This window comes from Petaurus breviceps, unplaced genomic scaffold (genome assembly GCF_028583685.1).
Source record: "Petaurus breviceps papuanus isolate PSGF00001 unplaced genomic scaffold, PetGlider_PUasm1.0 187, whole genome shotgun sequence".
In the NCBI taxonomy this organism is placed as follows: Eukaryota; Metazoa; Chordata; class Mammalia; order Diprotodontia; family Petauridae; genus Petaurus; species Petaurus breviceps.
In genome coordinates this window covers 23,082,832-23,095,520 of record NW_027185799.1, presented here as the reverse complement: position 1 = coordinate 23,095,520, position 12,689 = coordinate 23,082,832, and the positions used below count along the sequence as shown (strand labels likewise).

At 37.9% G+C, this 12,689-nt stretch overlaps 1 protein-coding gene across 15 annotated transcripts in view; it reads right to left on the bottom strand.

Annotated features, from left to right (window-relative positions):
* Positions 1 to 12,689, bottom strand: part of PTPRD (protein tyrosine phosphatase receptor type D) — a 2,782,277-nt gene that overhangs the window by 96,396 nt on the left and 2,673,192 nt on the right. For all 15 annotated transcript variants that reach the window (XM_069090737.1, XM_069090735.1, XM_069090734.1 and 12 more), the window contains one exon: positions 5,550 to 5,673. In XM_069090737.1, the coding sequence (XP_068946838.1) occupies positions 5,550 to 5,673 (124 nt within the window). The remainder of the gene's footprint in view (positions 1 to 5,549; positions 5,674 to 12,689) is intronic.

The following is a 12,689-nucleotide window of genomic DNA, read 5'->3' as shown; positions in this document are numbered from 1 at the left end:
TGTGTGTGTGTGTGTGTGTGTGTGTGTGTGTGTGTGTGTGTGTGTGTCTAACTTAAGCATCATTGAGGATTACAGAACCAAAGCTAGTGCTAGACGGTCCTTTGGAGACCATCTAACCCAATTCCCTTAATAGGAGCCTAAAACGGAGAGAAGTGAAATTGACTTCCCAAGGTCACCCAGCTAGTTAATAGCAGAGCAGCAATGAGAGCTCAGCTTTCCTTATTGCCTAGTCAGTACTCTTTTTTGCTCTGTATTTGAAAGTGTTTCTAAAGCAATCAAAAGAATATCTAGAAAATGATAGTGTACTACACAAGTGTTACATTGCCCTATGTTGTTTGCTCCTTGAAAAATATACTTCTCATTAGGCTACTAAAAATGCTACTAAGAAGCCTCAAAGTTTTCATGGGAAAGGAAGAGAACTGTAATAGCACCATTGAAAAATAGGAATTTAAACCCAAACAAGAGTCCTAGATACTCTTCATGAATAAAGCAGATGATAATTCATAATTGAGGAAAAGGTCAGGGTTTAAAGACATTTCCAGTGGGGGTCTCTTACGCAAAATCCTTTCTTTAACTTCTTACTTCCACACAGAATTTCCTAGCTCCCTGCGTAGGTAGTCATCACACACTCAAAAGAAAATGAAATGGCTTCAAAAGTGAGAAGTAAATTGGACCCCATTTACAAGCAAAGTATAGAATCATCTGAAAGAAGCAGGGTTCTTTACTAAAGAAAATGACTGTTAGCGGGGAAAGTAAGTTAAGTTATTGTAAGTTATAAGGCATAATGATATAAGTATAAACTAGCATTTAAGAATTACATCTGGTAGATATAATAAATTGAAAATTCGGGGGGGGTGGTGACAGAATTTAATGTAGTTGGATCACCAGCTTAATAGAGTAGTAATAACAACAATAAATATATCAATAAATACATCATGATAACAATGAACTTGTGAGAAGAGTACATTTTTCAATATGTCTGTATTTCCAAATTATTATGATTTCGAAAAGACTATTACTTCTTCAGTGCTACCATCTTTTATCTCCAGGAAATAAAATGTCTGCTTGAGGGTAGACTACAGAAAATATGGTATATACTAAATATTAGTTAGATTGAAGTGAATTGTTGAATTTATAGAATATCTGATTGTGAAGAAGCTTCAGGGTTTCTAGTTCAGCTTTCAATTTGGGGTTCACTTTGGGGAAATTAGATCTAAAATAAACAAAAGGCATATTTTTCATTCGATTCAAATTATTTGGCTTTTAAGACTAGAGGCACAAACTCTAGCCGTTTATCAACTCTCCCCCCCTCCCACCTTTTTTTTTTTGTGAGGACGTGGAAGTATACTCTTTCTACTCCAATATCATTTACTGTGAAGATGGTGGAAAAGTAGCTTGTGTAGACAATAATGACAAAGAAGGCCAAGTGTAGAGAGGAGATAATACTGAATGACCTAGTTTAGCAGGGAGAAAAGAATCCTACCACAAAGCAGCCTGACAGTGCTTCTGTCTAAGACCATTACAGATCTGTTCCTAGCATCCAGTCCAAATTTTTGGTCTTTCATCTCATACTCTTACTTTCCATAGTGGAGTAAAGACTCTTGGCTTTCTGATGTTTGAGACTAAATTGCTGCTTTTTGTTGGAATTATCTGAGACCAAAGAATCACCATTGATTTGCTTAACATATCTGCAGAGTGGAAAGAAAGATGTCAAATGTGATCAATCACTACTCATCCAGGATCTATGTGCAGTCTCTACTTTGATGTAAACAATGATCAATGAAGTATTATTCATAAACTATTTGCCCCCAAAGGACAGCTACTTTGTTGCCACTGTCCCCAAAGATAACTAACCTTAGCGATCTAATTTTTTTTTTTTTGCAACCTAATTTTTTGAAGAGGCTGAGGTCAAGTTTCTTTATTTCGTGAAATGGAAAATGAACACCGACTAATCCAGTTATTAGAGGGGAATCAAAACACTATCCAAAAGACCCTGTTTCTCTTTATAAATCAATTTTGTTTCTTTATAATTACAAACAAAATCCATATCATTTGGTACTTTGGTGAAGAAGGGAGATTGGGACAGTTATTTATTTCAATTCAACAACTATTTTTAAAGCACTAAATGTAGAGTTTTGTGCTAAGTGCTGGGATGCAAAAATGAAACGTAGGTTGGAATCAGACTGGGGAAGACCACAGTTCACCCAATTCATAATTCTATTGTCAGGGTAAGAACTTTCTATTAGATTCTACAGGAAAAAAATGGGGCAAATAAAAATGTCCTGTAGCAATGGGGAGCTACTAAAGGTTTTTGAGTAGGGAAATAATGTGACAAAGAAAGAACATAGTAATTAAAAAAAACCTAGGAATAAATTAATTCTTTACTGAGGAAGCTTTTGAGGAGATTCCAATCTCAAATTTATGTTTTGGAGAGGATATTATGGAGTTATTGAAATGATAAACATAATAGATTTAAAAAAGGAAACCTCCCCACAAACTTAAGGATAAACAGGCACTTCTCTAGATTGAAAAGCTCAAGCAGCAAAGTCCCCATGGATTAGAGTGGAGGATCTTAGCTTAACAGCTGCTCAAGTGAAAAAGAACTCAGGGTTTTAGTTGACTGCAAGCTTCACATGAGTCAACAGTACAATACAGTTGCCAAATAAAGCAAAATAAAAAACAAACTAATCTAAACTTGAGTTTCATTGAGAGAAACCAGGAGAACAAGAAGAAGGGCTTAAGCACTTTTTAAGTGCCCTTTGAGGGATGGACACAAGGGGAAAAGAATCACGTAGGATGAAGTAGTTTAGATGGGTTGTGATCTCCACTGATAGAAGTAAAATGCACACTAAAGAGATCAAAGATTGTTTAAACTACTGAGGGATAAGAAGGGTTCTAAAAAAAGAAGGTCTCATGAATCTGCACAGACTTGACCCTCTCTGGAGTATAGTGTTCCCTTCTTGGCATTTCATGGTAAGAAAGGCACTGAAAATATCACATGTTTAGATGATGGCAACTAGGAACCACTTCCCAAGAAGACAAGGAGCTAGGAATGTTAGGCAGGGAGAAGAAAAGACAAGAGACATAAGGAGTGCTTTTAAATACCTAAAGTCTGTCTGCAAGCACTGTTAATGCAGAAGCAATTAGTACCATATTGGAGGAAGTGGCTTAATTGGTCATCCATCACTAAGGCTAGAAAAGGGCAGCTAAATGGTGCAATGGATAGAACACCACCCTGGAGTCTGAAGGACCTGAGTTTAAATCTGGTGTCAGACACTTACTAGCTGTGTGATCCTGGGAAAGTCACTTAACCCTGTTTGCCTCAGTTTCCTCCCCTGTACAATAAGGTAGAGAAGGAAATAGCAAACCACTCTAGTATCTTTCCCACATGGGGTTATGAAGAGTTGGAAACAATTGAACCAACTAAATAACAAGGCTAAAAAAAAGCAACACATTCAGTCCCAACTAAGCTGCAATGGGTGCTGTCACTGCAAAGTAAGAATAAGTAGAGAGAAGGGCTGCCACCAGCTATCAGTGAATTAATCAAGTTGCCCCCTCTTGTTGGCTTTAGGTGACTTGGACTGTCTGTAGATCTGGTGAGTCTACACTCCTTTGGACTTCTCCATCATGCCTCAGGAGTCTCTTTATCCTGTAAGATCACTTCAGCACTGGAACTCACACCTCATTAGTAGCCTCTGCCCCTGGGGCCCCTCTCTACCTCTAGCTGGAGGATAGAGAGAGTCTCCCAGGCCTTTCATTTTAAAGCAGGGGCTCAGGCCTGCTATCTCTTCACTTTCCATTCAGCTGCATGCCTCCGGATTTCTGTACCACACCCCCTCTCACCAGGTACTTCTGTCCCCCACCAGGTACTTTGCTCCTCATCTGCTTTTCAGCTTCCTTTGGTGTGTAGTCCTCTCCTACCAGATTGTAAACTCCTTGAGGGCAGGAACTGTCTTTTGCCTTTTTTTGTATCTCCAGTGCTTAGCACAGTGCCTATCATATAAGAAGTACTTAATAGATGTTTATTGACTGAATGACCCTGGGGCTTGAGAAAGGCATGAGTTCACAGTCTGGAATCCTGAGGAGAAATCTCCCCATTATATGTTTACATGTCTCTTTCTATACATGTTGCCTTGGCAGAAAAGCAGTTGAGGAATTGTATGTGTATCTTTGCTTTCCTTCCCAGGCTGTCAAGAATCCCATGGCAATGCTTGGTGCCTCCCCTAATGCCAGGGCATTCATTTCATGTTAAGGGATGAGTCTATGATGATATAATCTTTCTGAGTTTACCTTGATTCTGCCTTATCAAGCCAAGGGCATGTTAGAGAGTCTTTGGAATATATATGGATTAGATTTATTGAAAGTACCTCAAAGAAGACAGAACTAATATGAAGGTAGAAATTATAGGGAACTGGAATTCAGCTAAATATAAGGCACAACGTTCTGACAAGGAAAGCTGGACAACGAGGAAGAGGTCTGCCTTATGAGTTTGGGAGCTCTTGGAGAGATTCCCACATGGGACAGAAAGGTAGATTAGAGGATTTATAAGTTCTATTCCCACTCTAAGCTTCTAGCCTGGGATTATTATTAGGACTCGTTTTATTTAACTTGAACAAAAACATACAGGAAATAAAACAGAGGGCACAGTGAAACTTCTAATTTGTCGGACTTAAGTGCTTATGAAAGGTACCAGGAACAAATTAGAGGCACATCACATAAGACTGTATGAGCTGGCAGAAAAATGGTGGATGTGTTTTAATGAGGGCATGCATCAAAATGAGTGCTATCCTACTCTTTAAAAATCCATGCTTAACCATCATGTGGAATATTAGAAGTTATCCTGTAACACAAGAAAGACAGCATTGTATAGAATAAGAGGATTGGTTTACCAGGCAGGAGACCTGGATTTTAATTGTAGATTAGTAATTCTAAATCTAGCTGGATGACTTTGGGCAAGTCATCTCTCCTTTCTAGAAATTTACTTCTTCCTCTATAAAATCAGAATTGGATTGGGTTATATCTTGAGGCCCTTCCAAGTTCTAGCATTCAGTGATGTCATGATTCAAGCAAAGTTGGAAAACAGCCGAAACACAGTAACTTCTTCAATCAAAGTACTGTATCAAAGAATCTCTGAGTTAAAATCTCATAAGCCATTTGTTCTAACCCATATGGGAAAAAAGAATTCTCTCATAATACCTGAGAAGTGGTCAGCCTGTATCTTTAGGGAGACCTCCCAAAATGGGCAACTCAATTGATCTTTAGAAAGTTCTAAAGGAAGTTTTCACTTGATACAATTGATGCACTTTTCAGGGCTGGCTAGCAACCAGACATACAATTTTTTTTTTTAAAGCAACCGGGGTTAAGTAACTTGCTCAAGGTTACATAGCCAGTTATTTCTGGGTGTGGTGCTGAGTATCTGAGCCCGGATTTGATCCAGGTCATCCTGACACTGGAGCCGGTGCTCTTACTCGCTGAGCCACCTGGCCGCCCCAGACATACAAATTTTTCAACCAGTGGAAAGGATGTACATGCTCAGAGGGGTTCCTTACCTTCTATTGCTGATAAAAGAACTCGAGAATGGTCATATGCAATTACATTTGCGTATCTATTCTTTGGTTTGTTTACTTCCAGATTTGAATGCTCCCATGTGAACTGCTGACCAGGGTCAATCGACTTGAAAAGAAAAAGAGGTAACAAAACAAAGGAAGAATCAATATTTGTATAACATTGCACTGTGGACATTTATCAAAAGGAACAAACATAACCACATTTTATATACTGAAGCCAGATTGTATCAAGATGATCTTTACCGCAAAAATGAAGATTAATATGGAATATAACATGAAATAGTCATATGAAAAATAGCTGCCATATTTGTAGTGATTAAAGGTTTATGTGATCTTCCTTTGTCCTCACAACAGCCTTATGAGGTCACTACTATTGGTATAATTTCCTCATATCCATTAAACTGTGAGCTCCTTGAGAGTGGGGACTGTTTTTAAATAGGAACAGGTTTAAGGCCTCCTGCTTAGCACAGTGCCTGAACATATAAATGTTGGATAGCAAGCTGTATCACTGAAGGGAATCCCAATATTGATGAAATCACAGGCACATGAATTACTAGAATAAGTAACAAGGCAACTTGTTTGGTTCAGTCAAACAACTGAGTCAGTGAAAAAGTCAGATCAAACTTTACTTCAGCCAAAAAGTTCATCTATGGAGCCAAATGTCATTGGAAAGTAATTGATTTTCTGGGTAGATTGGTTTTCAATTAAAACAAACAAATAAACAAAACCCAGGTTGCTATGGAGATTTTACTAGACAATATGCATAAGACTTGCCCAGAAGGATCAGCCTGCTGTACTAATATCAGAGTAATTATTGATGGTCTTCATTTTACTTTTATTATTATTATCATTTCTTCTCTCTCTATTTTTTTGCATTCCTGTAACCCCTTACTTAATCCACTATTCATTTTACTTAAGAGAAGTGAAATGGGTTGAGGAACAAAGATATTAGTTGTAAAGGAATGAATAAACTCCCTGTTTACATTTAATCATAGTCATGTTTCTGATCTTGACTAGAAAACCTTAATTTTTAAACAGATTTTAGAATTTGTAGCTTCTATTATAGTCAAGTATGGAAACTGAAATGCTCTAAATTTCTAGGATAGCCAAATAATTATAATTCATTCATTCAACATTAATGTCTGCATAGAATTATGATGAATACAAAATGCACATATATCAATAAATAAGCATCTAATTAAACCTCTACTATATTCCTGGCACTCTGCTAGGTGCTGGGATTATAAAGAGAAAAAATGAAATGATTCTTCCCATCTAAGAGCTTAGATTCTATCAGAGGAGACAACATAATATGTGTGTGTGTCTGTGTGTGTGTGTATAACACATATAAAATATTGTTATTTAGTCATTTCTAGTCTAGTCTGACTCTTCATGATCCTATTTGGGGTTTTCTTGGCAAAGATAGTGGAGTGGTTTGCCATTTCCTTCTCATTTTACAGATGTGGAAACTGCAGCCAACAGGGTTAAGTGACTTGCCCAGGGTCACATAACTAGTAAGTGTCTGAACCAAGGAACATAAGTCTTCCTGACTGTAGGCCTGATACTCTATCTGCTGTAGGCACCAGGTGCTGGAAATCAGGATATGCCCCTTGTAGGAAGTGGCATTTGATCCAAACTTTGAAATAAAATTGAGATTTTTAAGAGGCACAAAGCTTGTACAAAGCCACGGAGAGAGGTGATTGAGTGGTCTGTGAGAAGAACAAGAAGGTCACTTTACTTGAACCACAGAGTGTGTGAAGAGGAGTAAAATATAAAATGCCTGGAAATATAGGTCAAGACCTGGTTGTGAAGGACTTTGAAATCTAAACAGAGGAACCTTTATTTAATCCCAGAGGAAACACAGAGCCCTCACGCTATTGTAAAATGCTTTAAAATTCAAGCAAAGAAATTTCTCTTTTATCCTAGGGGCAATAGGGAGCCAGAGTTTACTAAGCAAAGGAGTTACATGGTCAAACCTGTACCATGGAAAACTAACTCTGGTAACTATACTGTAAAGAAAGTGGGGAGCCTTGAGTCAAGGAGGCAAATCAGGAAGCAATTACAATCACAATAATTATATTATCGATAACTTTGTGAGCATTTTAAATAATATGCAATTTTCTAACATTCCTTCATTGAACATTTAAGCACCAACTGTGTATGGAGACTTGTGCTAGGCACCAGTGAGATGCAAAGTTCAGTGAAGATTAATCTAGCAGGGGAAAAATAGCTAGGGTATTCCTGCAATATGGTTAAAGGCATTTTGGGGGGCACTTAAAAAATCTGCCTATAGTTTTCAAGCACTTAAAAGATAGATGCATATAAAAGTCAAAAGTTCAGAGTTAAATAAATACCTAAGCATTAAGTATCTAAAAATTAAATACCTAGTTAAATACCCAAAATTTTATATATATGCATGTGTATGTGTATATGTGCACATGCATATGTGTATATGTGTGTGTATGTGTGTGTGTGTGTAAAACCTGTTGAGAAGACTAAGTTCTATTTGGTAGTAAGTGGAAAAGGGAAGGAAGGAGAAAGAAATAAGTATGTAATAAATGCCTACTATGTGCAAGGCAACATGCTAAGTGCTTTACAAATATTATTTCATTAGATTCATTAACTGCCTCAAAGTTTCTGAACATAATACAATTATCAATAATATCCAATTCACCAAGGACTATTTTGTAAAATCAACCCAATTTTACTTTCTGAGACTATAAAAGTCTCTCTAAATTGTGCAGCTCAAGTTGATTGAATAGTTCTCTGCAGAGTACTGTACCTTAACAGGAATCTACCAAATAACATAATTAAGGTCATTTCTGGTTTCTTGTGAGGCTCATAGTGAGAAATCCTAATATTATTTTAGATAGCACACAGATTGTACAGAAAAGGTGAGAGTTAAGCTAGAGAAACTGCATTGCTAATAGTCACTAGTGTATCAACCTTTAATACTTAAAACTCATTAACTTGGGGCTTAGTAAGTACTGTGATCCTGAAATTATAGCTGTCACCAATCTTAGGCTCAACTAACGAACAATTCTGGTTATTTGAGCTCTTTCCCTCTTGTTTTCTCTATAAAACATCCTAAGAATATCCTACAGAGGTTGAGTGTCTTTGTTGGAAGATGTTATTCTCTTTGATAAACTTTTCTTTCATCTGGATGACAATTCACCTGCAGATGTTCAAAACTACCTATATGAAATGAGAGTAATTAAAATGCATCCAAGAATTCAAAGATTTCTGTCAACTTGTCTCTGCCTCTGTTCATTTCACCTTTTCTTCTCCCTTTGGATAAGATATCCACTATCTACACAGACCAATGAAGAAAAGAAGAATGGAATTGTGGTTCTGCCACAAAAAATAGGTGTATTTGTTCAGTGTGCTACAGAACAGCTTTCTGGAGTGTGATCCCCTGGTAATGATGCATCAAGGGAGGAGAAGTTATTCAACCAGTCAGCTGGGTAGAACTAAGCTAATAGGCACAAGTCACCTTGATGAAGCACACCAGAAAATGGCTATCCTTTATCTCTTCAACCCAAGTTATATCTCCTCTACCCTATTACCTTGTGTCATACTGGAACAAATCCTTTGAGATATGCTGTTAAAAAAATGAGGATGGCTTCAAGTACGTGATGAAGCAGATGGGACGCAGCCTACATTCATACCAGTTTCACAAAGAAAAAAAACAAACATTGATTAAATGTTGAATTGTCTTTAAGTAATTCAGCATTCGTCCATCTGGATCTGTCTTTTGGGCTGAATCAGTGCCGTTACTGTAGCTTGTTAGATTCAGGCAATCAGTAAGTAAGTCCAGAAGTTTCTTAAGGATGGATAAACACTCTGGGCAGGCAAAATGTAATAATGATCATTTAAAGCTTTATCAATAAAATGACAACAGACCTAAGCACATATGTTCAAATCCCCAGTATCTATGGCAATGAGGTAAAGCAAGAGGCCTGATGAATGCCATCAACCCTTTACCCTTTTGGATCCTACTCAATAGGCTTTCACAGAGCTGATGATAAGTAATGGCAGGAGGTAGATCTTCACGGCATATCCTATTCTCCTGGTGTGTGGGAAATGTGTGAGGAAGCACTACAATGACCAGCCACACCAATGGTGTCACACCATTCAGAAACACAGAAGCTCCATCACCAGTCCTCAATCACTTTTTAAAAGATTCAAATGGTATACAGTATAATAGTAGACAACGACACTGACATAATAGGTTTTTATGAGTAGCTGCTTCTCATTCCCCTTTATTTCTCTCTGTAGTTGGTAAGGTGGTACCCAGAGAGAAAAAGTCATAGAATGAAAATGATAGGGCTGGCAGGGGCCTGGGAGATTATACAGCATCCTCTACCATCTCTGATGTTCCTAAATGAGCTCTACCAGCTCAGGGTCCATATCTATGCCAAATATTTCATTGCTTCTCACCCCACAGTGCCTAACCCAGAGAGCTCTGCACCAGAGCAGATGCTTAAGACAGTTGGTGAATGAGTAGAAATTAAGGACCAGAGATTTACAGCTGGAATGGACTTCAGAGGCCACCTAGTCCAAGGACTCTTAAACTTTTTCCACTGGAGGCCCCTTTTCCCCTTTTGGCAGTGTTCTTTGTCGCTGCATGCCCTGAGGACACACACAATGCAAAGTGTGAATGCTTTGTGTTCAGAATCAAGGCTGCAGTGAAGTTATGAGATACAACATGGGCAAGTGCTGGCAAAAACACTTCGGATTCATTGTGTGTTTGATTTTTAATTAATTTTTGGTCATTGCACTTTCAGTTGCAACTCACAATATAAGAAGCACTGAAATTCTTGTCCAAGAGGTTCAGTGACTTGCTCAAGATCATATAGCTTGTAGTGGAGAGGAAAATGAAGCCAGAACACAGGAGATGCATTGTGAGAACAGAGAAGAATAGAGGAATTGAAGTTATGATGAGGATGAAGAATAGGTTTAGGAGAATTCAGGCAGAAAGAAAGATGGAAAGAGTGGAAATTATGATTATTAATATATCTTTCTCAACTAGCTCAACTAACAACAAAAGGATATCAACTCAATAGCACGTCTAGCTGAGCAAGTAGAAAAAAAAGCATCTTTCTAGAGGATATTGTGACCAAGTAGTTCATGCATTAAAGGAAACACCTCAAATGAAAACCTTCCAGTTATCACAGGAACTTAAACATAAGTGTAGTGCCCCATCTTTAAGATTTTCTCAAGAGGTTTTTCCAAGGATTATTAACCAAGTTGCCAGAGCCTTCTGATGCAGGAGGTAGACCGAATACGTTGCAGTGCAACAGGTACACTGAAAAAGGTAGAAAGTTACATTTAACAGAAGGAGAAAATGAGGCAGAGATTTACCTAAGGTACATTTGTGAAAAGCCAGAGCAAGGAATGAAACCTTTCCAGCTGCACTCCTTTACCGTCTCACTTAGCTTTAAACTGTTATCTCAGAACATAAGGTAGGGAAGAAAACAGATGGCATCAGAGTCAAGTGGACTGTTTTCTGTGTACATAATTTGATTCCCAAACTTTGGAGTGGCTATAAATTTGCACTTAGAATCACAGTAAATGAGCAAGATTATATTGTTAGAACTGCCAGGCCATCTTCAAAAAAAAATCCCAAACCTTAATCATAGAGCAGAAGCCTAGGAGAATACTCCAAGTCCTAGTTACTTTACTTCAGTGGGAGGGGGATCTTTTCCACATATGACAACAGACACACCCACACTAACCACTAGTCTTTCACTGTCAGTGAGAGTGCTTTTAAGACAAAATCTTCAAAATATCTCCTTCAGAAAATCATCAAAGAGAAACCACAAAAGGACATATCCCTTTTATTTTGTTTTGTTTTTCATAAGAGCTAACAAAAATACCTAATTATATGGAAAATATGGATCTTCTCGTTAACTGGTCAAGATATGGGTAAGCTAACCAGGCTCTTCTTACAACAGCCTAAACTCTCAATGACCTTGAACGAAAAAAAAAAAAACCCTTTATATTTCTTTTCTCTTTTGTTTTTGGACACAGGTTATAAAAAAAGCTCACTCTCCTCTTATGTAATATGCTTTGCCTCAGGACCTTTTAAGGTCCTAGAACAGTAAGTTGTCAATGAGGGGATCTCTTTTAGGCAGCAAAGGCTTGTTTTATTCTTAGGATGTAAAAAAAAGTCAGTAACAGGAATCATTCTTCTAACATATTAATGTAAGGCAATTAAAAAGTACCCATGCTTCTATGCTTTGCAATAGATATATTTTGTAAAATTTAGAAAGTCAAAGAATTGGAAACTGGAAAGTGAAGTTTTGCTGAGTATAATAAAACAGTAGAAATGGAGGGCCAGTGTGGTATATTAAAAGAAAATACTGGCACGGAGGCAGAAGGTTGAGAATTCTAGCCTTGTCTGAGACTGCCACTAGTAACAGAACAATTATAATATTATTATACCATTTTAACAACTCCAATTTGCATAGCACTTTAAAGTTTACAAATAACCTTCTCTGCTTAGTTCTATGAGGTAAATCTTTTTGCCCCTTTTTGCATAGGTAGAAAGTAGGACTCAGGGGGCGGCTAGGTGGCACAGTGAGTAAAGCACCAACCCTGGAACCAGGAGGACCCAAGTTCGGTTCTGGCCGCAGACACTTAACACCGACACAAAAAACTAGCTATATAACCTTGGGCAAGATACTTAACCCCAACTGCCCTCCAAAAGGAAAAAAAAAAAGAAAGTAGGACTTAGAGTAGGTAAGTGGTCTGCTTGTGGTTGAAAGGTCAATAAGCAGCAGATCTGGGTCTTCAGCATACACTTAGTCTGCAAGTTCATGATTCTTTCTACATCTCCACTGTGGGAAACAATCAAATCCTAGTGTGCCTGAGAAGGGGAGCGAATATGAACATGAAGGGCAACATCTCATCCAAATTGTCTTCCTTGGTTCTAGGAAGTCTCAAAAAAATCCACAGAGCACAAAGTGTGGTTTGGAGACAATATATGGCACTAGGAAGTATGCTCTTCTCACCTCCATTTTCACATTTCCAAATGCTGACTGGACAACTGAAACCAGATGTCCCATAGACATCACTAACTTACACACACACACACACACACACACACACACACACACA